Here is a 27,870-nt window from a genome sequence, read left to right as displayed (position 1 = left end):
AAAACGATACTACATTATTGCAATGTGTGCTACAATTCTGCTTTGTACATGTACATGTACCATACCAGTACTTCATGTTGACCAAAAACCTACACGTGAAATTAAAATTTACTAGACAAGTTACAACATTTGCAGGGTCACTACTTCACGTAAATACACGGGTACCTGTATGTTAAGAAATTCAATAATAAAATTCACACACTACTGACAGGGAAAAAAATGATGACTTTTTGTCAATTACATGCATGCACTAACTCAGCACATTCTGCATACACTGCACATGCAGGTGTCTAATGAACCCAAATTGGGTACCACTGCACAGGTCCTTTCATGTGTGAGTATGTATGCATTAACATTTAACCCCAACAGTCCTGAATCCTCAGAATTTAATACGATTTTCCAAACACCATACAGGGTTAGGGTTTTAACTGAATGATAAAATGTAGACAAATTGTACGATGAAACAATACAATGTACTTTTGTATACATTCTGTCTATAACTGAATTTCACAAACTTGCACTGTGACTACATGTACATGTACATGTACTTGCACTGTACACATGTACATGTGTATAAACTAAACAGATGACATGACAGATGTTAGCTTCTAGGAACATAAAGCAGCAGGTTTTACACACCTTACTCAGTGATCCATGATTACCATGTCTCTCACTCTGAAGTCCACAGCCACTGTCCACACCAACACACCACACCACACCAAGCTGTGACAATCTCAGCTCAAATGACGAGCAATCCAAACTCTACACATCGCTCGTGTGTCTAGAGTGTAAAGACCATCCACTCTAACTCAGTCACAATACAACAAACGCGACGAACATGTACCCCAGTACTATGTAAATATTGTATGTCATCTTCCCACGGAACAAATTCACATTTCAACTCCTACCCCCACCACTCTCAAAACGCTTTTGTGCTCCACTACAACTGGAGAATGAAAGGCCAGATCTGACAGGGATTAAGCATCTAATCCCTCACCCTACAGCCTTGCACTAATCCTACCCTTCTCAATGCCCCAGGTGACTCCCTATATATGCAACCTAAGTATCCACACTGTCAAGGAATTTACAATGCTGCAACACAAACAAATGCAAAGTCTCTATATTTAGACCGGCCAGAACACAAAATCCACTTCACAGCTCTTACTCCCACACATCATTGCTTGTTTAAAAGGTGCTTCACTTCAAACAACTTGCAAACATGAACAGTCTTTTATAAACAGATTATCTGCCCACTCGTGAATTCATGAATGCATGGCTTCCGTCTAGCACCTTGGGCATGAAGTTTCAAAACTTTCTGCTGACAGAAAACAAGTTTGACATTGATAACTTAATTATTGTTTGAAATGAGTTTAGTATTTAAATCATATCTAAATTTGCAAACAAAATTGGTTTTTGGGAGTCCTCCCATGTAAATGTACATGCACCTCCACACACACATTGCATGAATTATTCAGCACATATCAAATCAGAGCAAAGCAGCATCAGTTATTCAGCATTTATAAGCAAATGCATGCAAAGCAAAGGCGTGGTTCATAGTTCCAACCTTTTCACTGTCCAATGACTGTGTCCGTTCCAACCTGATGGATGGCAGTGCAGTCTGTGCATACAAACAGGAAAAAAACACAAACACACAGAGAGACAGGGTGAAAGTGCACAAAGAAAGTAAGAGGAATTTGCAATGAGTATCCAAACAAAAATCATGCTTTTCAAAAGATGCCAAGCAGCAGAGCAAATTTCTGGCAAGGACCATTAGTCGACTAGTGGTTTGTTCATTCATGTATTACGCCTGGAACAAGACCAGGCGCACTAATACCAACTTGGGAATGTCTCTAGTCACATGATGGTCAAAACGTCATCACAAAACTTCTTGATGCTGGCTCCCTGCTATGCTTTAAAATGCGCGCAGCTCTTGGTAACCGGGCTCCGCTTCCAACTAGTCAACTAGAGTAGTCACACCATCCTTTGCATGAAAATGATCAAACTAATCATAGTCCTGACTCAAACTTGCATGAAAATGATCAAACTAATCATAGTCCTGACTCAAACTTGCATGAAAATGATCAAACTAATCATAGTCCTGACTCAAACTTGCATGAAAATGATCAAACTAATCATAGTCCTGACTCAAACTTGCTGAAAATGATCAAACTAATCATAGTCCTGACTCAAACTTGCATGAAAATGATCAAACTAATCATAGTCCTGACTCAAACTTGCATGAAAATGATCAAACTAATCATAGTCCTGACTCAAACTTGCTGAAAATGATCAAACTAATCATAGTCCTGACTCAAACTTGCATGAAAATGATCAAACTAATCATAGTCCTGACTCAAACTTGCATGAAAATGATCAAACTAATCATAGTCCTGACTCTAACTTTCTGGCATTTTTAGATACAGTGTAGACACATCATTTCAGAAAATACCGGTAGCACTACCGCTATATGTAAGCTTTTGCAGTGTCATATTGTACATTTGCATATCTTCCAGCTCACATTTGCTTGGATAATCCAATGTTAATAAACAAAATGTACTGCAGAGTAAAAAATGACTTTCCTTTAAAGGGCCCATGACATGAATCTTAATATGGAACACATTTTGTGCAAATTTCTACTCCTCTTGGTATGAAATCTATTTTACACCCCTTGTTTTGTTAATTTTCTCTAAAAGTGCACTTTGTTTTTAAACATTTAAACATTTCCATGCTTTTCCTGACAAATGATGTGTTGTTACTGTGATGTCATTTCAGGAAGACACACTTAAGATTTTTTATTTAAATTTTGAACCCAAAATGTGCTCATTGAAAACATTTATGTGAGAAAACGTTGTTCATTGGCTTACTGTCATGTACCGAAACAACGAATCACCAAAGAAAAGAAAAGTTACCACAGCGAAATATCCGAAATTCTGGCATGTTTTAGTGCTGAAAAGTTTCTACCTGAAATGACATCACACTTTTGCTCATGAATATGGAAATTTGCATTAGCATAAAAACCAAAAACACACCAAAATGCCCTTAAAAAATGGCAAAATGAAAATTTAAAATAAGTTTTAGGACACAAAGGTGCATTTTCAAGGATTGCATTAAAAACAATTACATTACATAAGCCCTTTCATTGTAAAAAACTCTATTTTGGCTTGATGCCCAGATGGGCCAGATGTTGTGAACCCTTTCACAATTTCCTATGCAAAGCTACCACACCACTTTTATTCATGCTGAAATATCGTAAGAAAGACAGATACATGAATATTAAAGTCAAAGATTTGGCCACCCATATCAACAAAGATGTTAAAAGAGAAGCATGCTAACAATTTCAGACTTAATATATCTTGCTTCAGGAACAGTGCACATGTATGTACTTCTGCTATTTAATATGAAGAGGTTAAAGGTACAGTCCATCATTTGCAGCCATCCGAAAAGTAACTGGCGTAATTATTGTTGAAAAACTAACTTGGTTGAAAGATAGTAAGGAGACTAAACTCCCTGTGAAATTATTCTTTCTGGGAAGCTGTCATTTTGAAGTACATGTAATCAACGAAAGAAGGCATTTCCAACGGTGATTCTTAAGAAGCACCGTAGGAAAATTTAAATAGTAGTTCGTTTTGTTATTCAGCGCAGCGCGCACAAGTATTCGAACGACGCACACGCGCGCGCGGTTGTTATAATTCGTCGGATCAGTGCGCGACGTCGCGTATAGTTGCAATTCAAAACAATTCAAAAACATGATTCAGCAACTTTTGATTTGAAATTGAGATCTTAGAATGCTGTTTTTCTCAGAATGTACAGCTGAAGCTTAGCTGAAACTTCATCAGGTTAGTTGCTCAGTATCCTTCATTAGATTTTGAACTTTTTTGTTGCTTCAAACGAACAAAATGCACAAATTACAAATGATGGACTCTACCTTTAAGCAAAAGAAATATTTACATACATTAAGAAATACTTTGTAGAAAAAAAAATCTTCTTTGAATAAGAAAAACTTACATTGTAAACTGATGATTAGATATTGACTACAGGCTAGGCTTAGGCAAATCCTAGGCTTAGGCAAATCCAGTATTTTTGAAATTGATTCCTTTGCCATATAGAATCACGATTCCAGCCGGAATCGATTGCATTATTTTGCCAAAAACAATTTTTTTTTTAATATAAAAAAATAACAATAATAAACAAAGCAAATAATTTTTTTTTTTTTTAAATAGCTAATAACGAGATCATTTTTCATCGAAATGGTCACTAAACATAATACCGTTATTTTCTCTTACACATAGTTGCATTTAATTTTTATGTACAATCAACATTTTATTTGGCAGCATAATAATCGTATCAGAATACATCAATCTTCTCCACCAACCGGAATCACTGGTAAGCGAATTGCCCACTACATTCGCGATTAAAGTCCCTGTCCAAATTATGGACTAAACTCTACTTGGAATTGTCTGTCAGTCTGGCCTCTTTATTTGCTCATTAGCAATTCATCTCCTTGGCAAAACTCAGCTGAAGTATATTTTATGGAGCAGCAAAAAAAAACAACCAGTGCACTGGTCAACCAAAATCACTTGACATAATTTGCGGTAAGCTATTTTTGCACAGTAAATCCTTTCTGTGCTAAGCACAAGTCTTGGTACTGGTTGCTCCATGCTATCACCCCATACCTGTCATGATGAAGAGCATTAAGCATCACACACAACACTGTGAATGCTACTGAAACCTGGTTTGGCAAAGACAAGCAATTCTGTTGAGCTGTTAATATAACTGGCCACACTGCATGTCAGTTGGGTCTAACAGTATATGATACAGAATATCAAATGTAACTTGTAACACTTACCACATTACTGTCACTGCTGAATGAAATGGAACGATCCTCACTGAAAGAGCGCCCTCGTACAGCGGGCACCTGTACCTCTTCCTGTTCTAGGGCCATGAGTCGTTCTAGGTTAGTGGGGGTATAGGACTGGCGCTGGCCAGGCTTCATGAGATGGGCATCAGGGTAGTCAATCTGACAAAGAAAAGGGAAGAGTGAGAAATGGGAACAATGAGCAAGACAACGTTATCAGGTTTTACTGTGGATAGTGCCAAAAAAGTTGAAGAAATTTAAGTAAAGACACATTGCACATGCTGTGTTTTAATTGTTTTTTAATTCCTCTTTTTCTTCAAAAACAAATATTATTTACTTTTGAATGAGGTACTAAACTAAAAAACTACACAACTGTGGATAAGACCGTAGTGATATGTGCTTGCAGCAATTAACAAGATTGATTTATAGTGATAGTAAATGATTCAAAGCTCTTCAATTCATTGGCTTGGATCTGACAGCTCCAAGTTTGGCAGTGGAATATACATGTACCCTAGTATGGGCTAACCTGAGCTTGTATCGCTCCCCCAATTTCCAGAGAATGTCCAAAAAGTGGACACCACACCACAGAAGCTACTGGAATATATCACCAAAGCATGGACAGTACATCTTTTCATTACATTTCCTCCATGTACATTAAAACTTCCATCAAAACCTACTTTTCAAGGTTTTTCTGCTAAATAATTCCAGGACGAATACTGTAAACTCGGGCACTGGATTGAATCAGGGTTAGACTGTCGGGTGGGTGGAAAGTTGGCAGTTGGAGTGAAGGTTGAACATGCAACGAGGCAATTTACCAGTATGTATGATTTTTATTTGCACGTTTCATCTTACACATTAATAATGCTCTGCCTAGAGTGTTACTCCCTACACTGCACTAGCACTATCTGAATTTATACCGGTAGTTGTCAGGGAGTAAATACAATGTTTAGACGAAAACCTCAAATTTGACCGTTTTTATGAAAATGACCAGAATGTTTTTGTTTAGAGAAAAATTACATGGAAAGCCTGATAAAGCTGGTCCCAGAGGACACACAATTCAATTCAATCGATTAAGAATGGCTATTCACTGGAAGTCATTTAATGTCTGGTCTACACAATGGGCAGGATTGAGTGGGTCGGTCGGTCGGTCGGTCGGTCGGTCGATCAGTCGGTCGGTCAGTCAGTCGGCCAGATACGTATGAGAACACTAGGCTGGCACTCTGAAAACCAGTTAATTTAATGTTCAAACTATACATGTACCCGGTACCCGGTACATGTAGGCCTACATTTTACAAAATACACAAAACATATGTTGATGCCACGAATGCTAAATCTCAGGAAAGTTATTTTCTTCTGGACCTATAGATACAATGTAGAATGTGAGGGTTAGAAGTTCAGTCCATATAATAACTCTTGTAACATGATGACACTTCCCCCACGCAGTAATCAAATTAGTTTCCATAGCAACTGCTGTGTGACACAGAAGCCCTGCGTGTGGTTCTGTGCATGACATCAGATACCTCAAAGGGTAGCATTCCTGCTCCACAGGTCCAAAGAAATGTCAGCCAAATTAAACTGAATTGAACGAGTGAGACAAATAACGCCCCCAAAAAGTGACAATATGTGAGGCATGAGCCTTCAACTAGTGACTTTCAGTGCATGATGCTGTACTGAGTGCCTTAACCTCTCAGCCACTCCTTGATAATTCAACATCTATTGCAAAGTACCACAGGACCTAGCTGGATTGAGGAAGGCAGAACCCAGCTACCGGTACTATTCCTTGACAAAGGGGCTTGATGTCATTTTGAATTTTACGTGTTTATGCCATTTGTGTTCCTGTACAAGTGATTCCTGAATCCAACAACAAAGAAACACAACAGCACATCTTTTTACAAGCACTCCAACCAAACTGAAGTCCTGCCTGTTTGGATTAAAGGCTGCATGGATGTAGAGTAAAATTTGTCAACATACGTGTATTGCAAAACCTCTAAAACCATCAAAATATAAGCATTGGGCAAATTCTGGATATATATGACCTATTTTACCGGTACATGTACATGTACACTGTAACTCATAATATAAAATCTGTACATTTACCGCAGCTAAAAAACACATAAACAAGGTACATGTATGCCACAATTTCCAACCCTTTGGTGTGGTGGTGGTTTTTGGGAGAGAGTGGTTTTGTTTTGTTTTATTTGCTTGGTTACTTTTTATCATCAACTACTTCTCTTAATAAGGCCACACAAAAAATAGTTCTGCTTCCGATTACATGGCATTCGAAAATAGGGTAGGTAGGTAGGGAAATTATTTTTTTTTGGCCAATTTTTTTTGTGTACAATCATATGGAAGCATCTGCGTGTAGTCAAGGGCAAAAGGTAGAAATTGATGGTTTTTGGTAATTTTTCCTTATTTTTCCAATAAAACAATTAGGGTAGGGGCTGTCAGAATAGGGTAGGTAGGGAAACCGGAAGCAGAACTATTATTTTTTTTGGCCTAATCCAGGGCTGCCAACTCTCAGGCATTGAGCGTTAGACTCACGCATTGAGCGTGAGACTCTCACGCATTGAGCGTGAGACTCTCACGCATTGAGCGTGAGACTCTCACGCATTTAGCGTGAGACTCACGCATTGAGCGTGAGACTCACGCAGTGAGCGTGAGACTCACGCATTGAGCGTGAGACTCACGCATTGAGCGTGAGACGCACGTATTGTGCGTGAGACTCACGCATTGAGCGTGAGACTCACGCATTGAGCGTGAGATGCACGCATTGAGCGTGAGACTCACGCATTGAGCGTGAGATGCACGCATTGTGCGTGAGACTCACGCATTGAGCGTGAGACGCACGCATTGCAGGTTCTTCTCACCACTCATGCTCTCACGCGCACACTGGATGTCTCACGCAAAAAAAGAAAGAAATAAAACTCAAAAATGATGTTTAAATGATGATCTGCTGCTAAAAAAAATGGTTAAAGTGGTCAGAAATTACCTCAGATCGCACCACAGAGCGTCTAGAATCCAACATTTTTCGGGGCCCTTAAGCAGGCCCCAAACACACGCCGCTAGGACTTTGCGATTTGCGCTCACATTAGCATGCTTAATTCTGATCATCGCCAAATTATCACTCTCAGCTCTTACTCAAAGTTGGCTGCCCTGAATAATCACCAACAACATTCGTTTTCAAAAACTATAAAGATGTACATATTATGTATGTTGCCTTTAACTAAGCCCAGGTTGGACTCCGTTGTGCACACGCGACGGAGTCCAGGGTATGAACTTCTGCTACCATAGCGAAAAAAATTCTACAATTTTTTTTTATATTATTACCTGATGGAGGAAGCTGAGATTCCATTTATATATTCCTTGTGTCCAGAATTATGCATACGCAGACGTGTTTACTAAAAATAAACTGCAGATTCACACTTTCGTTGAAAACATCCTCAGTACGAAACATGTCATGTGAAGTACCGGTATGAACACGCGTGTATGCACACCCCACACGTGGCCAGCCGCATACATGGCATAGTACTGTGTTGCATGCACGTGTAAGTCTTCACACAGGGAGTTCATACTGAAAATGTTTTTGATGAAAGCGTAGATCTGCAGTTTATTTTCGGTAAACACGTCGCCCACGGACATATTTACCCTTCTAAATCCAATGTCTGCATAATTCCAGACACAAGGAATGTTTACACGAATTTTCAGCTTCCTCCATCAGGTAAAATTTTAAAAAGAATTTTACTATCATGTTATGAGCTGAGATTGTCTGAAAGTACAAATTACTCTGAAAAAAAAGAGATTTTATCCCTTTCCTTACCATGGGCGACTTTAGTCGACCAGGAAACCACACACAAAACACCCTCAACACAGATATATTCACTACTTTTCAGAAAGGCGGCATGTTGATATGTTTGGCCGCCCATACATCAACTATACACCAGCTGAAAGAGTATTTTCGGATCTTTCTATTGGTGTGGTTTATTCATAGTGTTACCATTACAAAAAAACGAGAAAAGTGCTTCAGAAGTATCCACGCACAATTTGAGGTATGGAGTGCCATTTGGTCATGTGGTGAAATGGCTTGCAGTTTGATAATTGGGACCAGATGAACAAAAGGCATAACTTTCTTATATTTGCACGTAAGGACTTCATTTTTACATCACATAAAAGAGTAAGGTTCAAGGAACAAACTTTACACACAACACCTATGATTTTAATCACTCCTTGGTAGTGAAAATCTGGGTTGAAAAAAGTGAGTTTTTGACTCGTGCTCATTTTTTTCAGTTCATACTGAAAATGTTTTTGATGAAAGCGTAGATCTGCAGTTTATTTTCGGTAAACACGTCGCCCACGGACATATTTACCCTTCTAAATCCAATGTCTGCATAATTCCAGACACAAGGAATGTTTACACGAATTTTCAGCTTCCTCCATCAGGTAAAATTATAAAAAGAATTTTACTATCATGTTATGAGCTGAGATTGTCTGAAAGTACAAATTACTCTGAAAAAAAAAGAGATTTTAAGAGAGAACAAAAAACATGTTTCCCCTAAAATTCTTCAAACCCTGCGTGAATCAATCCAATTTTAAAAATAGAAATCACCCCTCGCAACCACACGGCTGCACCTAGGCACTTTTATCAAGGATCCATTCTTAATCCCAGGCAGTGAGGTTGTAACACCCACGCTTATCTCTTTTGACCTAGATAATGCTCAATACTGAGTGTGCAATAAAACACTCCACGTGGACTCACCTTTAAGGAACACACAGAATTGAATACAATATCTAATGGTAATAGATGTTGCTCCTGTTGACATTTTTGCATGCACACAGCAAACACAAATCCCAAACACTATGGTCCTTCTACTGTCTCTTCTCTCTCTCTCTCTACACACAAATCTAATTGGATTAGCAATCACAGGGAAACAGTTTGGAGTGAACATGTAGATGATATAAGGGAGTTGAAAGTCCAGCGAAGCTTGAAAAGTAAAATCCATGATCCTTGGACACCTGTGAAGAGTGAAGAATTTCATACTTGGCGAGGAGCGTGGTATCAGATTGAGAAGCATTTCATTTGGGTTACACAGGCATGTTGATTTACAACATGTACATGATGTATACTGCTTAATTTAAACATGTTACGCAAAATATACAAGTTTGCTCAAACTGAATGGGTCTAAGAGACACTGGACAGTTTGGTGCCACAATGGCAGAGAATCTATTTTGCTTCATGTACATTAAATATCCCACTTTCCTGCCTGTTAGCTTGTTAAAAATTTATCAAAGAACATATTGGCACTGACAACCTGCATTGCTACACAAGTACATGTAACAGAGAGCTCTTGATATGCAAGCAGTGTCCAAAATAGGCTTAAGACATGTAAGATCTTACAAGTGGATCCAGATAATACTGTGCTGCAGCCCAACCGCCGAACCAAACTGAAATTCACTGAACATACATGTACATTGTAGCACTCCAAACCGAACCGGACCAAACCAAACTATGTTTGGATGTTCGGAAACACAATTTCTAGCGCTTCATATTTTTAATAGTGCAATCAAAATAATCAGAAATTGTACATAAAATATACAGACAAAAAATACATACATGTACACACAAAAGGAAACTTTCAGTTTTGTGACAGTACTAGCTGTAATCTTCACTTTTAGATTGTTTAAAAAAAATGTTTGCTTGACATATTTCACGGTGTATGCGATTGCCGAGTTAGCTGGTTCCTGGTCCTTATACCATTCCAGTTTATCATTTGCATTTGATGGGAACCAGTATATAGTAGATGTGCTAAGCAAGATATCTTAGAGGCAGCCAAATATTCATTGTTGACGTCGTACCAAAGTCAGAACAAAAACTTGGCTTTGACAATGCTTCCTGAGCAGTAGCGGATCTAAGGGGGGTGGGGTCAGCCCCTAATGCACTCTCAATCAACCACATCAATGTGAACTTTACAGGAAATAAAAAAGGGGTAATTTTCTGATGGTTTTTGGTGACAAAATGTTGTTGAGATGCATTTTTAGTATGACAAAATGGGCAATATGGACGTGTTTTTCACGTACACAACTCAACTCTGGGAAACATTTTGTACTTCAAGTACGTAAAAAAAATATATGATTCTTTTTTCAATTCTGGTCCTACAAAGGGCTCCTAAAAAGCGGTTTATTACGCACAAAGACGACTAACAGGTATACTACCACAGCAACTAGTTTTGAGTTTGACGTTCTAATTTGCTGTCAAACTCGAACCGAAGCAATGTTCAGAAAAAATGTGCCAAACCAAACCCAAACCGAACCCGAGGGCTCACTTTCAGCTCTAGCCATACACATGTCTTAATCTGAAGAAACACATATGTACATTTGTAATGTCAATTGTTGCAACTTGTAAGGGATTCCATGCATGAAGCTATGTTCCAATGGCATGAATGGGACTTTCAAAAACTGGACAAGCAATCCTTTCTGATTTAACCCTTTTTCTTGAAGTCCGAATCTGGGTGCATATACATGTACCTCTGCTTGTAACTAAATGACAATGTAGCTTACAGGTAGATACCTATAAGTGATTGGTTTGGATATAGACACCATCGCTGACGTCAACAGTCCTGAAGTGAAAACATGTACGTATGGATCTCCAAGGTATCGGTCTCAATGACCAAAAAGAGGAGCTTGCATGCACGCAGTACTTGTGGGCACAAAGTGCATGAGAAAGTTGAATTTTAACAACATACTTTTATTACTATGGACCTTTTTCAGATACGTGTATACATCTATGTACACACTAATATAAGTAATTGTATCTGTTAGCAACTGTTAATGTGCATGTGTACATATGGACGTCTTAATAAATGAAGGATGCTGGGCACTCACAGGGGCCTACATGTACGTCATCAATTCTAAATAATGTGCTTCATTTTTCTTGGCACACTGTACTATTGTACATTAAAATATACATGTACGTCACATGGCACAAGTCTCTATTTGAGTTTCACTGGAATGTACAAAAAAGGTTCTTGTCAATTTTTGTGTGGTTCCTACCAGGTACCTGTACATGTACTTGTACACCTAAGCTGTGTGGAAAGAGGTTTTTTAATTATAATCAAGGAATCAAATTACACTTGTTCTAACCTTGCATACTCTTTGTGGTCCTGTGAACTAAAGAGGTCCACATTCCACAAGGTGCAGGAAGTGTGAACGTTCTGTGGACTTGCACACGTCCACACTACTAGTACATGTACACGTACATGTACATGTAGGTTTCCCCCTCTCTGGAAAACAGGTTTACATGTAGAGGAATTTTTGGGTATTATCAGTCGCAAAATGAAGGGGAACACTCAAGGAAATCATGATAATAGAGTTGGGTTAAAATAGTGTTCACGGTGCAAGTGAAATGAGTTTTTTTCCACTAATACAAAGCAATGTCTACAGTAGGTACCGGGTACATGTGCATGTATGTCCGTGCATACTCACTACTGACACTGAGCATACACATATTTAATACATTCATGGACTTAATACCATACAATTTTTGTACCCGGTACAGCACATGTTTTTCTCACTTAAAGGGAAAATACAACATTTGCAAACATCAAAAAATAAAACTACCAAATCATGTTGAAATACCTTGCTGGACTGTTAGTGAATGACAGTGTAAAGCATCCTGTAAAATCATGGCACCTGGTATACTATCATTTTCAAGAAAAGTGGTATTTTTGTATCAATTTCCAACGCTGATCGGCCGATCAGCGTTGGAAAAAACTGGCTTTTTTTCAAATACTGGCCCCAGTTGACCATCGCACTTGTTTGCAATCGATTACACACCTATGAACGGATACAAGCAAGCTAGACTGGTTCCCTGACCTTACAATTCCCCAATATATGTAAACTGCTCTGTTTCTTCTTAAATGGAGTCAGGGAACCAGACTACAGAAAAATGATTGTTTTTCTTGGTTTTTATAGCATTTTCGAACCCAAAACCTCAAAAAAGTCAGTGTAACTATATTTGCTATATATTTCCAACCCCCCAATTCCATCCATTTCTGAAAATTACAGCAAAAGCAAATGATGTACATACTCCCTTTAAAATCACACATAACAACATATGTATTTCTGACACGTGGATCAGCGTGACCATTCACTTTGGGGGTGGGACGAGGAGGGGAAGAGGAGGCTCTATTCTACCAACATAAAAAGTGTGTTAGCTCCCCAGAACTTCATCATAATGAGGCATCCGCAATGCCATTGATGAACCGAAAAATGAACTACAAGTAAACCTTGAGCTTGAAGGATGCTAGGCCATATTTGCAGTGACATACCGGTACCAGTATGAACGAAAAGAAATAGTGGCAATGTCAAGATAATTTTCTCACAAAAACTCTGATGACGTTACAAGGCATGCTACATGTACAATGTACGTGTACATGTACGTGTAAGCACACACATGCATGCACACTTATGCAGCAATTTGGAATTTACTTATCAATAGTAATTGGCAAAAAGTTGCTGGTTGGTAATTTGAGCTGTGGCGGATCATGGAGGAATAAGAAGGATGGATCAACAATAGATGAAAATGTCTGACCTAAATTGTACAGTACTAAACAACTAATATTTGAGTAAATGACATAATATATGTAGAGTACAAGTGCACAGAACATGCGTGCATGGTTACCCATGGATAATTCCCTGCACTTTTTGGCTTGTAATTTCTCTTGAATGTAATAAGGCTTCAGCAGAAAGTATTCATCATATAATTTGCAATTCATTATTGACTTTTCAAACTGTTTGATTGCTAACATATATTTCATCTCATGACAGAATGAACTCCTGGAATTCACAAGAGTTTTTTTTGGGGGGGGGGCCCTTGGTTTTTGCTGTCTGTGTTTGTTTAATCAATTTGTTGCAATGACCTCATTTGTATCCATGGCAACTTTCATCGATTACAAAGATTTACATCTTTTTAGAGTGATCTGTACATGTCAACAGCTAACAACAACATGTTTGTAATGAATGTAATGCATGTTTTTGATCTTTGGAGAAATATAACCCTGTTTGTTTACATCCAACACCGCAGCTTGGGGGGGGGGGGGGGGTTCTTATACACGTTTCCAGCATCAAGAAGTGCTCTCCAAAGGCGCAATGTTTCAGGGCCACAATAAAATTTCCTACTTTTTTCTGGACAATACGTGTAATTCTCCGTGTGTTTTCTCCTAAACAGTTTATGGTATGAACTTGTAACTTTAAACATATATCGACCCTGAATCAGGGTCAAATCAGTGTTGTAGTCCAGTACTTTTTTCCGAGTACCGAGTACTGCCGAGTACATAGGCTGCCGAGTACGAGTACTTGTACCTCTGAGTACAAGAACGGGTCTCCGAGTACAAGAACGGGTCTCCGAATACGAGTACTTGTACTTCCAAAACGAGTACGAGTACTTCCGAGTACGAGTACAAGTACGAGTACGAGTACGAGTACTTGCATTTCCGAATACGGCCATACAGCAAATGATTCATTGTCGCGTAATTGGCCCAGCCCAGTCAGACCGATATACAGACCCACTCACGGCTAGCTGTTAAATGTGTTTGTCGGGACGTGCACAGAGGAAAATCAGGAAATCTTGATTTCTCCACAAGCCAATCAACCATTTCAAACTGAAAGTATCGATAAAATAAGGCCATGGTAAGTCAAGCTATATCATTTCCCCCCCCCCCCCCAAGTATTATTCGAGTACGAGTACTTTAATGATTGAGTACAATTTCGACATGTTGAGTACGAGTACTTTGCTGCCCGAGTACGAGTACATGTACTCTGCTGCCCGAGTACGAGTACCGTAATTTCGAGTACGAGTACTTTGACATTCGAGTACGAGTACGAGTACTCCAAAAAAAGTACTCGAGTAGTACAAGTACAAGTACTACAACACTGGCCCTGATCCCGACTGGTGCATACAATGTATTACATTGGTACTCCGACGACATGATGACTTCATCAGGTATCAAATTACAAGTGATTATTGTCCAAAAAGACCTTTTTCTGTCATTTACCGGTACATGTAAAACTCATGATTGAAATGTGTGATCATTGTAATTTTTTGTGATCTGATGAACAGTACAAAATGTACCATGATAAACATTTTGATTTCCAAAGTCACCATCATCTGACCTTTCCTTCCGAGGCTACCAGAAGGTCAAAATTAGGTGAATTCAAAATATAGAAATGAGCCTCAAGTCAAAACAAACCAACATTTTCTTCTAACGGTTGACATGGTCATAATAAAACCTGGTATGAACTTGGATACCATCCAAAGATGTTAAAGATTTAAAGTTAAAGATTTTGTGACGTCATCATGACGTCATCCGGTATGTACAAGCCATTGTAAGGCAGAATTTTACAAAATAGTTTGAACAACAGTGTACAAAATGTATATCTTTTGAACTAAATAGAGTATTGTGTTTGTTTTTCGTGAGGTGTTCGACAGTGCCTTAAGCAGCAGTTTTAATTTTGGGGCACAAAACCGCTTGACCTTCACTTCTGGTGTTACCGGTGTCATATGAAAATCCGACTCCTATGAAAATCGGACCCCTTTTCCCTATTATTGGTTAATCCCTCACTCATCAAAGGTCACTCTCCCATAATGATCCTAAAAATAGCATATCATCATACTTACATGTAGGCATGCGCAATACTACCAATGAGTCCACATTTCATGGAGTCGGATATTCACGTTACACCGGAAGTGCAATAAAAATTTAATATAACTTGAAAATGGAAGCATTTTACTACAGACATATAAATTATGGAAGTGTTTAGTGATGAATGCCAAACACAAGAAACACCATGATGAACATCATCACCCAAATGGGGCGCCCTATAGTGGCACATCAAAGACAGTTAAACTTTTTAATTTAAAAACCATTCATCAAAGTTTTACAAAATTGCCCCTGGATATGCTTTAGACAACCACAAATATTTGCACGGTTTCAGAATCATTACGTCATCAGACCGAAAGTTATTGTAGGGAGAATTTGAATTGATTAGGGGTTTTTTTTTGGTTTTGTTTAAATTATATAGGGGCCTATTGAAATCCATCATTAGATCCCTGTCTAATGACTATTTTCATAGCACAAATAATGCTATCCAGCACAATGTTGACCTTGGGCTGCCAAGTCATGTGACGTCAATCACGTCATCAAACCGGAAGTTAGGTGTTATTACAATTAACATTCATTATAATTTCCAGATTTTCAATGGTTCTTTTTACTCTATGATGAACATATACCGATATGGTATCATCTCTAACTAAATAAGTATTCATTTTGTACATTTTGACTGATGACGTCATCAAACCGGAAATAAGGGGTACAAAAAAATGTACATTGTTAACTGACATTTATCACTCCCCAAAAGATGCACTATTTTTTTCAAAACAAAAACAATTGGTTCTACTTTTTCTGTGCTGACAAAAATATTCTCAACTTAACTGGGCAATGTCTAATGAGTTAGTTGTCTTCCCGATCACTCCACTCAACAAATGCGAATCTTTAGTTTAATTTTGAGACTACTTTTTAATGGTCTTTCCAATTATTATAATTTCACAATAAATGCATTTTAGAGTTCAAAATGGCGCATTCCAGTTTCCAGACGTAAAGACTCCCTTTAACCCACTTTCTTCATATTTGTCGAGTGATACATTTCTCCAACCAACCAACATTAAATTTGAAGACAAATAAACATTGTACATGTACCAGTATGTTTGCTTAAGAAAGCAAACTACTACATGTACTGAGTACCTGAACACTGGTGTCAGGAACCAGTCCTAGATTATGGCATTGAGTACCTGTAACCAATTTACATTCTGAAACAATAAACAAGAAGGTTTTGAATGTCAGGCTGCACGGAAAAACAACAGATTCACATGTATGACGCTTGCGACAATGCAATTTATACCTTGTATTGAATGTGATGTACACTTGTATCTTGCCATATTGACCCATTGGTGTGGTATTATTCTGCGGACATTTATGAGCAATCTGTACGGCAACTTCCGAGATTTAAATTTTGGGGTTGGGTTTCTTTAACGGGTACCCGGTACCCTTTTTTTCAATCGGGTACCCGATTCCTGCACTACCCACAAATGCACACCCTTATCCGCTCCGTTCACAAGTACCCCCTCACCGGCAAAGCAAGTACAGTTGGGGGTGACCTACCGACGCCATCTTGCCTGACTGCAATTCATTGCTGCGAAGCGCGGCCACTGCGTTAACATAGTACAAATCCCCTGGTGTACGTGCGTCACACACAAGGAACGGTGCGCGTCAACCAGCGAAATGTCCCGCCCATGGGACATTGTTGCTAGGTAAAAGGGTGCCCTCTTTCGTCGGCGCACGGAGCCCATACTACCGGTACTTACATATTTGCTGACATCCACTCTCTATGCATCCACCCAAATGCAATCACACACACTCCAACATCAAATCTTAGGTGAGGGTTGTGAAAAACCAGAGAGGTGTTCATCAACACAGTCCAATGCCGCAGCAAGGAAGTGCCTGAGAGAGAACCAGTAAGACAGGACTGGACGACCGTATACAGCACTGGGAGAACAACTCCCGTTACACAATCAACCTAAGTGCCATCGACGGCAAGTGTTACGTGGCATCAGTTACCCAAGTCATCCCTCCCTCTCGCTGAAATCAATGGGATTTTGAACTAGAAAATACCACTTGGGCCTGCGACTCTCTGTCTCCCACACTGGTCATGTTACAGCAGGCAGTGTCGACATTTAGCTGGCAAGCATGCAACAAAGTGCTCAAATGTACCTTACATTCAGTGCCAAGCTTTAATTCAAGTATAGATCTGTCTGTTTAAAAAAAGTCCGAGTTGAACACGTATTTGTACATAGTTAATGTTCTGTATTCCATGGAGAAAATTTTTAATTTGTGTTCTTTTGTTCTGAGTTTCTGTTTGTTTGGCTGTTTTATTTTATTTTGTATTTATTTTATTTTGTATTTTTTTATTTTTTTATTTATATATTTATTTATATTTATATTTATATTTATATTTATATTTATATTTATATTTATATTTTTATTTATTTTTATTTATTTATTTTTATTTATTTATTTATTTATTTTTTTTGGGGGGGGAGGGTTGCGCCATTTCAACTAGACCAAACATGCATGTTTAGATTTCCTGACTGTGACTACACTTGTTATACATGGTTCAATTATTTGCAGTCAAATTTCTACACACATTTAAATTACTCATTCTTAGCTTTGTGTAACTGCTTGGATGGCCAAGCTTCTAAGTGCAAAAAACACACACACAAATTTAATCAGAAGCAAGATCTCCCCATGAAAACAAACACCTTACATGTACCTGTACTTCATAGACATGTACGTAGGAGTATGAGAATGCATAAACACAACAGGGAATTCAGTTGTGGTGACCAGGCATAGCGTGCTCAGCTCTGCATATTGTGACAAATCACGAACTACGCGTTTTATATCAGTCTCCCTTATCTCAACTGTATGAGCCAAATAGCACTGTTAAGTGGGTGTGTCTTTAGTCACCTACTGAAATCTGATTGGTCAAATCCTTTTGTATTGAGTAAAGCACACGTGTACAAGATTATAGGGATGTTGGCCTATAAAAGGCAGAGCTGATGAAATAAAACTCACTTCTTGATCAGGTGGGGCCGAAGAAGTCAAACCAATCTCCTGTGCCTAATTTATTGTTGATTGTCTAATTAATTATACTTGGTTAAAGGGTGTGGTCCACAGTGATCCACATTAAATCCACCCGTGATCCACCCAAATCCACCCGAATCCACCCCCCTTTCCACAGTGATCCACCCAATCCATAGTGATCCACCCAATCCACTAGGTCACCCCGCCCCCAAATCAAACCACAAGTAATCCACACTACCACTGAGGCAGAGAAGGGCTCAACAAGAAGTATCCCGGAGCTGTGGCATTCAACCGCAGGTGCTGACGTCATTAGACCTGGCAGGGCTAGGGAAACCGATTGGCTACGCACGTTACATTGGTGGCAGCGGTGGGATCCACCGTGGTGATAAGTTGTTGGAGCCTGGAAGAAAATGGAGCATCAGGATGGGATCCTGGAAGGGAGTGGAGACTCCGGAATCAAAGCGAGTAGTGGCTACTCGGGGACACCAGCGAGTATGGGATACTCTCAGACACCAGCAAGGGTGGTGAGCAGGACAAGCATAACACTGCAGCCTGTGGTGACACCATCACCTCCGAGGTTGACGCCGATGGTATCAACCACTACGTTTCCGCTGGGGCAAGGCTCTGTGAAAGGAGCAGGTGGAGTAATGTTGGTGGCAACTGATGGGCAGACAAAGAATGTCCAGTTGGACAAGAGGTCACAGGAACTTCCCCCACAGGTCGCAGGAGGGGCATCATCAGTAATCTACCCATCATTATCGTCTCCTTGGCCGGGGTATATGTCCACACCAGTGGATCCGGGACCAAGGCGGGTGGAGGCGCCGGCTTATCAAGGTTTTGTGGGTCGGTCCCAAACCGAATCCGAGCCGAGCAGTGCATCCTGGCAGAGACAAGCTGGCCCATTGCTACAAGATGGTTTTGCAGGTTCAGCTTACAGTATGACTACAACTCCGAGCGGCAATCCGTTTTTGACGGATGAGGTGAGATGTAATTTGCAGCACCAGTTTCACGGAACGCCACAACAGCCTTCGGTTACCGCACCGACAAGGACGCCAGCGGGAATCATGAGCACGGGGTTGCAGCAGCAAAGTCAGCCAGCGATTTGGCAAAGAGCAGCAGGGCTCTCATGGAACCCTCCTGACAAGGTCCCAACGGTGTCGCAGAGGGTGGAGCTACCCAAATCAGCTGTGGGTGCCAAGGTGGAAGGCAGAGTCCACCGCAAACCAAGCATGGTTCCTGACCGATTCGCGGGGGCTATCCCATGGAGAGACTACAAGGCCCATTTTGAGTCTTGTGCGGTCATCAATGGCTGGTCGGCTGAAGAAAAGGCATATTTCCTAGCAGCTAGTCTGAAGAGTCAAGCTCAACAGGTGTTGGGAGACAGGGTCTCCGGTGATGTGTTGAGCTATTCGGAGCTCACAGAGAGACTGGAGAGGAGATACGGGCCTGGTGAGCAAGCCGAAACGTTTTTAGCGGAGCTGCGAAGCAGAACAAGAAAAACAGGGGAAGGTTTGCAGGAGCTTGGGCAGGGCATACGTCGACTGACAGAGCTGGCGTATCCAGAGCTCCCGAGAGACAGCAGAGAGCGCCTGGCACGAGGGCACTTAGTGGATGCCATACCAAATGCAGAAATTCGAGCTGGAATATTTAGGGCTCACCCCAAGACACTGGACGAGGCTGTTAGAGCAGCATTGGAAACGGAGTCATTTCTAAATGCGGAGAGACAGCGGCAACAAGCCCAGGGTGGACGGTTAGATAGAAATCCCAGAACAACAAGACAAGTGGAAATCGTCTCGAGAGAGGAGTTTGAACAGCAAACAAGGGTAATGTCGGAACAGTTACAGACATTGCATCAGTTGATGTCGAAATTGACTGAAGCGATGAAGCAGGAGGCTCCTCAACGTGTCAAGTGGGAGGGGGAGCCACGACGGAGGCTAAGCTGTTTCAATTGTGGAGAAATTGGGCACTTTAAACGGGACTGCCCTAAGCTCAACACTAACCCACAGTCGGGAAACGATGCAGGACCAACCCAGCGGGTCATGGGGAGGTCACTAGCAGAACCAGACCCAAACAAGGTGGTGGTCGTGGAGGCAAAGAAAAATTAAGGATTGACGAGGATGGTTCGGATGGAGAAACGGTTCAATCGCATCCAAAAGAAATAGGAGCACTTCATGGAGTGTATGTGGAAGGGCAAATCGGCCAACACTCGTTGCCATTTCTGATCGACACAGGATCTTCAGAGACACTGATTAGTATCACAGAGTATAACTCGATGATCAGAGGAGTTCGTCCCAGTTTGGTGCCGATTAGTGATGTAATCCGCCAGGCGGATGGTAAGCCACTAACAGCCAAGGGGAGTGCCCTGATGGGGGTACAAATAGGAGGATACCGTGCTGAAGTGGAGGTCATTGTCGCGCCAATTAGAAATAGGGGCATACTTGGAATGAATTTTCTGCTGACCACTGCCTGTACCCTGGACCTGAAAGAACTTCAACTTAGAATAGCGGAGCACACCGTGCCCCTTTGTGATGGCAAGAGAACCACTTCATCTTGTTATAAGGTCCGTGCCGAAAAGACATCCCGGATTCCACCAGGACATGAAGCCATCATCACGGGAGTCCTGGAACAGCCGATGGAACTCCAAGGTTTGGGAATGATTGAGCCCACTGACAGGAACGTCTTGTCCGAAAGAGGGTTACTGGTCGCCAGAGTGCTGGTGGATGCGGGAGTTGACAGCTACCCAATTCGAGTGTTTAACCCAGGTGCAAGCGTAGCGACAGTCAGTGGAGGATGTACAGTAGGGACACTCACAGCCATAAATGAGGAAGATGTAGAACCCCCTGGGGTGTCAGTAACAATAATGGAGAGGGCGGACAAGGGATCAAGGGAAGTACCGGAACATCTTGCCGAACTTTACCAGCAGAGTGTAAGCCAACTGTCGGATAATGCCGACAGAGAACGAGTCAAGAAACTACTGATAGATTATCAAGACATATTTTCCAAGGGTTTGGGTGACCTGGGCAAGACAGATATTGTCCACCATAGCATCCGGGTTGATGAAACGACGCCAATTCGTCAACGAGCAAGGCGACTTCCCATCTGGCAGAGGGCGGAAGCAGATGAGCAAGTTCGGGAAATGGTGCAGAAGGGGATAATTGAGCCGTCTAGCAGCGCGTGGGCATCACCGGTCGTACTGGTAAAGAAAAAAGACGGCTCTACCCGGTTTTGTGTGGATTATAGATCCCTCAATGCTCACACCCTGAAAGACGCTTACCCCATACCTCGGGTTGACGACAGTTTGGATTCACTTGCTGGTTCCCAGTGGTTCTCAACGCTTGACCTGGCAAGTGGATACTGGCAGGTGCAGCTGGACCATGATGCCAAGGCGAAGGCGGCTTTTGTGACTAGATCTGGGCTTTATCAGTGGAATGTAATGCCATTCGGCTTATGTAACGCCCCTGCTACTTTCGAACGGCTGATGGAGAGGATTTTTGCTGGTCTTCAGTGGAGGACCCTTCTCTTGTACCTGGATGACATAATAGTCTTTGCCGAGAGTGTGGACGATGAAGTAGACCGACTGCGGGAGGTGTTCCAAAGGCTCAGGGAGGCCAATCTTAAGTTGAAGCCCAAGAAGTGCAGCCTTTTTCAGCAGTCAGTCACCTATCTTGGCCATATTATATCCAGAAACGGGGTATCCACAGATCCGGGGAAAGTCAGAGCGGTGGAGGAGTGGTCAGTGCCTCAGTCTACCAGGGACGTGAGGAGCTTCATTGGGTTGGCATCCTACTATAGACGCTATATAAAAGGCTTCGCCAAAATAGCTCAACCATTGCATCGGCTGATGGAGAAGAATCGGGTCTTCCAGTGGACAGAAGATTGTGATGAGGCCTTCCAGACACTAGGGAAACCGATTGGCTACGCACGTTACAATATCTACGTAGTATTTATTACGCATATAACTCATTGACCTTTACCCAAGGAATTGTTGTTTGTCCAAAAGACACCCTCGGTGCAGAGGGGGGGGGGGGGGAAGTAACAGACATATCTCTAGGACTTCTCCTGCAAGGTACATGTACTTGAAAACAATTGCAGTGGAAACCGATACTGGGTTAATATGCTTGTGTGGGCTTCACATTGAAATTAATATGATCCTCTTAAAACCTACTCAAAACTGAGCTTGCTGAATGCCAATTTTGATTCAAAAATCAAATTTGTTATCATTGGAAATTTGCTGTTTTCGTGAAATTACTGTGCAAATGAATTTCAGGGTACAAAAGTTTGGTCCACAAAAATCCAGCTGTTGGAGCGCACCTCGTCATTTCTGTCACACACGCTTTTGCGTTTGTGTGCTGGGATAACTATATGGATAATTCTGAAGCTACATACATGTACATAGTGTAGGACCTGATAAATGTACATGTATCTCACAGTACTTTGTATGTTGCACCAGTCTTTTGTTGATATAGTGTGGTTCAAAATTTGATGCTTGAAATATGTATAGCAAGAATGAGTCTAGACCACTGCAACACAACAATTTGGAAGCCAAAAACTTGCAGATCATGTTGAAAAATAATATTTCTGAATTTCAAGTTTGTTTCATAATTAATTCCTTTATGCACTTTTAATAATCATCAAAAGATTATGGTTATTAAATGAAAAGCATTTTTGGAAAAAATGGCAATATGAATGCATTTCCAAGTATACAATGTACATGTATTTGGAATTTTGAGTTCATTGAATATTGCAATTTCCTTATCCTGTTTTCTTTTCAATTTTCTTATTTTCCGATATCACAATATAATTTCAACCAATTTGAGCTGTGACTACAAAAAGGTTTTTGAGTCTGCAGCTTCAGTTTTTGCATCAATTGGTGCGTTCTGGTGAACAGCTGTAGCTTTATAGGCTTGACTCAAGTCGGAACTGCTTTAAGTCGGTATCTCAAAAAATTTGAAATAAATTTTGTTTACAAAAACTACTTAGTTACCATCTCTCCAAAAGGGCCATCTTTCAATAGACTGTGTACAAACATGGAGCAAACGAGCGCGTACGCTTTGCAGATTGACCAAGTCTCGGACTTTGCTGCATCATGAAAATAACATGTACAATATACATGTACATTGTACGTTTTTGTACGGCTGGACGTATGCGCTTTGCGTGGACTTACTATAGGCACAGACCGAGCGCAACTCAGACTTGGGCCAAGTCTAGTAGATTTATGCAAAAGAAATATGCCCATTATGTTGGACAAAACTTGACATTGGGAGATCCACGTTAATTGACCTTCACACCAATGATGACTGACCACTGATGACTGACCAGGCACTACTGATAATATGATAATCTGGACACACTGCTGTTAAAGTGAAAACCCTGCAGGGTTTCATCAAATGTGTCAACTCAAATTAAACCTCCACTGCAATTAAAGCCTAAGTGTACATCAGAGTTTCCCTAGGGGGAAAAACACATCAGGAAATGCTGTTGCAAATCAATCCAGTTGTGCTACAATGTTTGGCACTGACTGGGTAAAATAACTGACAATCTTGTTTGTTGGAAAATCCAATGATTCTCTTAAAATTTCAATAACATGTGTTAAAGACTTGATTTTTTTTGTATTTTATATTTAAATATCATTGAATATAAATCATTCCTTCAAAAAAAGGGTTTTTAAGGGATTTGAAGAAATCATAGCAAATTAATAATTTTCAGAAATTTCCGATGAATGAAAGAGGAATGAAAAAATATCATAATTTCACCAGTGAAAGTCAGAATATTTTTTGATTCAGGCAACTTGTATAATTTTTCAGAGAAACTTTAATATGCAATCTCACTGAGTCTCCCGACTGTTGCCTAGGCTAGGTTACCCATGGCAACCTGCACGCTTGGGACCAGGGAGGGGGACTGACCACAGGTTTGCATTGCAAAGCCAAAAACCTCTTTTATCATCGTCAAGTTTCTTGACTTTTCTTGAGTGCAGAATTTCCATATGTAAGAGATGCCAAACTTTTGTTGCTCCCATTTCATCAAAATTTAACAAAGTTTCTTGGAATGTTTTGAAAGGTTTGTCTGGAAATTATGTACAGTGCACGCTCATGTAGTTGCTGTCAACTGAATATATCACGACAATTTTGTCAACGTAACAAACCAGAGGTTGTCCATTATGTTCTGAACATTGAGAAAGTCAGTTTGTTAAGATTAATGTATGGCATCCTTGTTAGCTTATTATAAACTTTGTTTCGTGTTGGTTTTTGTGTTGATTCCTCAATCCTTACAAAACATTCGTAACAGGAATGATATCATCAGTCAATTATCAAGATTTTCCCGGTTAGACATTTCCTTAGCTATTAACACTGTATTCACTTAATATTTTTGTCAAGTGTAAATATTGGGCAAACACAAAGGAAAGATGTACGATGGTCATGTGCATGTAGATGTACAATGAACTTCAATATTTCAATGCTTTGCCTTTCAGCAGCACAAGTAACAAGCTTACATGTACATTTAATTGGCGAGTCTCCTACTTATGACCTCCTGCTTACCAGTACTGCAGACATCTCAACCATTCGACCATCTACATGTACCTTGCTATGGCTGGTTTGCCTACATGTAGTTGCACTTTATTAACCCTTACCCTACTAGACCCTCCAACGCATGCCAATTGTGCCTCAAGAAAATCTCCTATGTTTTTTGCATGGCCCTCCAATATCTGCCATGTCATTTCAAGGGTAACTGGACAGGCACTCCAATACATGCCACAGAGAACAATGAGAGTCCTCTGATAACAAAGTGAGTGCCCCCAGCTGGTCAGTATCAGGCACCCTCCAGGGCCTCCAACTCCTGCCAATTGGAGCCTTCACTGCTACATCAAAGTATCCTCCAATAAACTGCAGCTGGAGGGCATTGGCATAACCAACTGACATGCAGTAAACTACCCTCAGAGAGTAAGGGTTAATGGTAACCAACATGGCAACAAATTCAAATGGACAAACACGAGATTATACAATTCACAGTTAAAAACATATTTTGAAGCGAAGCGTTTGCAGGAAATATTAAACCAAATTGATGACTTACCACAAGTAGTTCGGAGGCCTCTAAGATGAGGCAATCAGCGCCCCTACGCCCACTGCCTGATGTACGCTTGCCAAAGCTGCCAAGTAAAAGGATTAAGACATCTGAGTCAGTATGGCTTCTTGCAGCGTCACTTATCCTATCAGTGTGTTTATTACTGCACACAGATGGCGACGGTGCACGGTTGATGGCGACTGATGCTCAAGTGTGTATACGGAAAAAAATCTCCAAACAAACAAGCGTGGTAAGGCTCCGAGTACGCATGATCAATCAGGTACTTATTTGTATCAGAAATGGTGGGGAAAATGCAACAAATAAGATCAGTCTGCAATTCAAAGCACAGGCTGTTTTCAAGTTGACTTTTTTCATGATTTACATGTAGATGTACATGTCTATTTTTAGTCAAACATTTTTTAAGTAAAAATATGTAGCTTTGTTGATAAAATGTGTTTTCCAAGACACTCTTTTCACTACTGTACATACTGTATATACCGGTAAAACCAATGGACATGAACATGTACTGGTATGAAATTTAGCACTTAGCAAAGGTGCGCAGACATTTCATTTACGCAGCCAAGGACAGAGTAAAATGGTACGATCTAATTGGCTCAATACACATGCAGGAATGACGTACATGTTCTTTTCAGACATTTTTTTACTGCCATTGGTGGTCATATTTGTGGTAATCGTGTGTCCTAAAATAATGTATAACAAACCAAAAACAAATAGTGGTTATGACAAAGAAACATACCAGCAGTAGTAATGTGTTGAACAAAAAATATGACTATTTTTACTGTCTTTGTTCACATAAATGAACATGTATGAGTACAAAAAATTACACATAATATCGGTAATATCAATGTCAGTGTATAAATAATGAATGAGACACAATTCTCGCACTGCACCAATTTGAGAGACATTATTACAATAATTAGGCTATCGTAGTCTACAATGGGTCTACAATGGGCCTAAGCTCCACAGGTTTTCTCATTTTTTTCTGCTTGAAGCAACAGCTATTCAAAACTTTGGGTTTTTTTTAATCAACTGACACATCCTTGGAATCTAAGGGCATCGATCTTGATGTGCATTTTATACATTGTCACATCAAAACAACAGCTTTGACATTTACAAATGTAGGCTTAGTCAACTCCAACTGTTAACCTTTATAGAGTCATGATTCCAATCAGAATCTACATACTCTATACCAATCAAAAAGCAGCGGGACCTCCCCCTGATATCACATGATCATTTATCACATCAAGCTGTGAGAATCTGATATTTTTGGAAACTGAAATCTATTTCTTTGGAGTTGCTATTTTGACTACATGTATGCCATTTTGGTCAATGGGTTTTAACTGACTGGCTAAACTCATACAAGAACACCACATTGCCATCAAAGTGATTTTCAATATCAATAAAAAATAATGCTAAATCCAGTTTGTTTATCAATAGACATGCACTTAATACACTTATTGACTCTAGAGGGCAGCATACAAGGATAGAGTGTAAAAGCTGGAGCTGGTTTTCCCTTTGCATACATTCAGCTGTTTTATTAGCTTTGTCACATGTGCTCACTTTAAGAGTATTTGTGAGCCGGAAGCAAATAGAAGAATCAATCATGGTGCTGTTCATGCATGAGACATGCAGTCAATAAGGGTGTTGTCAGCACTCAATTATACACCCCTTCACAAGTGCAATTGGAATTGCCTTTCTGGCTTTCCTTTAGCTCAGAGATGTTTGACAACCTATTTAAACAGGGCAAGACAACAGGAATGTACATGTACACGAATACACTGAGGTTTCAAACAGCTTGAGGTCTTTGGTCTTTGACCAAGGCGTACATGTACGTACATGTACTGGTACATGTTGGCTGAAACATTCTGAGCCCAACCAGGAAGGGACTGTGCTACACCATTAAAATCCTGTACATGTATTAAGTACAGCACTTCTGATTGTTTACAAAGTGCTCTGTGAATCAAATACTCTCATTGGTTTGTTTATGGTTCAGGTCACCGAAGTTAGTAGGTTACCAATGTATACTGGCTCACAAGTCAATAGTTGCCATGGTTACATGACTGTGGCTTTGAACTCACTACTCACCCAGCTTATTCCCCACATCTGGCACTGTCTGGCTTCAATAACTTTCCAAACATGAACAAGGAATTGGCTGGCAAACATGATGCAACTGGTGGATGTTTTTAGACAGTAATTATGATCAGTTCTGAGCCTAGTGTAGTCCCCTTTGAGGTTCATACACTTCTG

At 40.3% G+C, this 27,870-nt stretch overlaps 1 protein-coding gene across 7 annotated transcripts in view; it reads right to left on the bottom strand.

The window, feature by feature from the left end:
• The window catches only part of LOC119731248 (rap guanine nucleotide exchange factor 2-like), an 81,199-nt gene that overhangs the window by 37,691 nt on the left and 15,638 nt on the right, over nucleotides 1–27,870 (bottom strand). For 5 of the 7 annotated variants that reach the window (XM_038204336.1, XM_038204339.1, XM_038204337.1 and 2 more), the window contains exons 5-7: nucleotides 25,612–25,687; nucleotides 4,847–5,017; nucleotides 1,565–1,618 (exon numbers count right to left, since the gene is read on the bottom strand). In XM_038204336.1, the coding sequence (XP_038060264.1) occupies nucleotides 1,565–1,618; nucleotides 4,847–5,017; nucleotides 25,612–25,687 (301 nt within the window). Of the gene's footprint in view, nucleotides 1–639; nucleotides 1,016–1,564; nucleotides 1,619–4,846; nucleotides 5,018–25,611; nucleotides 25,688–27,870 lie in introns of those variants that run through there. The other 2 variants (XM_038204338.1, XM_038204340.1) reach the window with 2 other exon arrangements.

Source organism: Patiria miniata, unplaced genomic scaffold, assembly GCF_015706575.1.
Source record: "Patiria miniata isolate m_02_andy unplaced genomic scaffold, ASM1570657v1 HiC_scaffold_23, whole genome shotgun sequence".
Taxonomy (NCBI): Eukaryota; Metazoa; Echinodermata; class Asteroidea; order Valvatida; family Asterinidae; genus Patiria; species Patiria miniata.
Note: the sequence above shows the minus strand (reverse complement) of the source record. Positions and strands in the feature narration are given on the sequence as shown.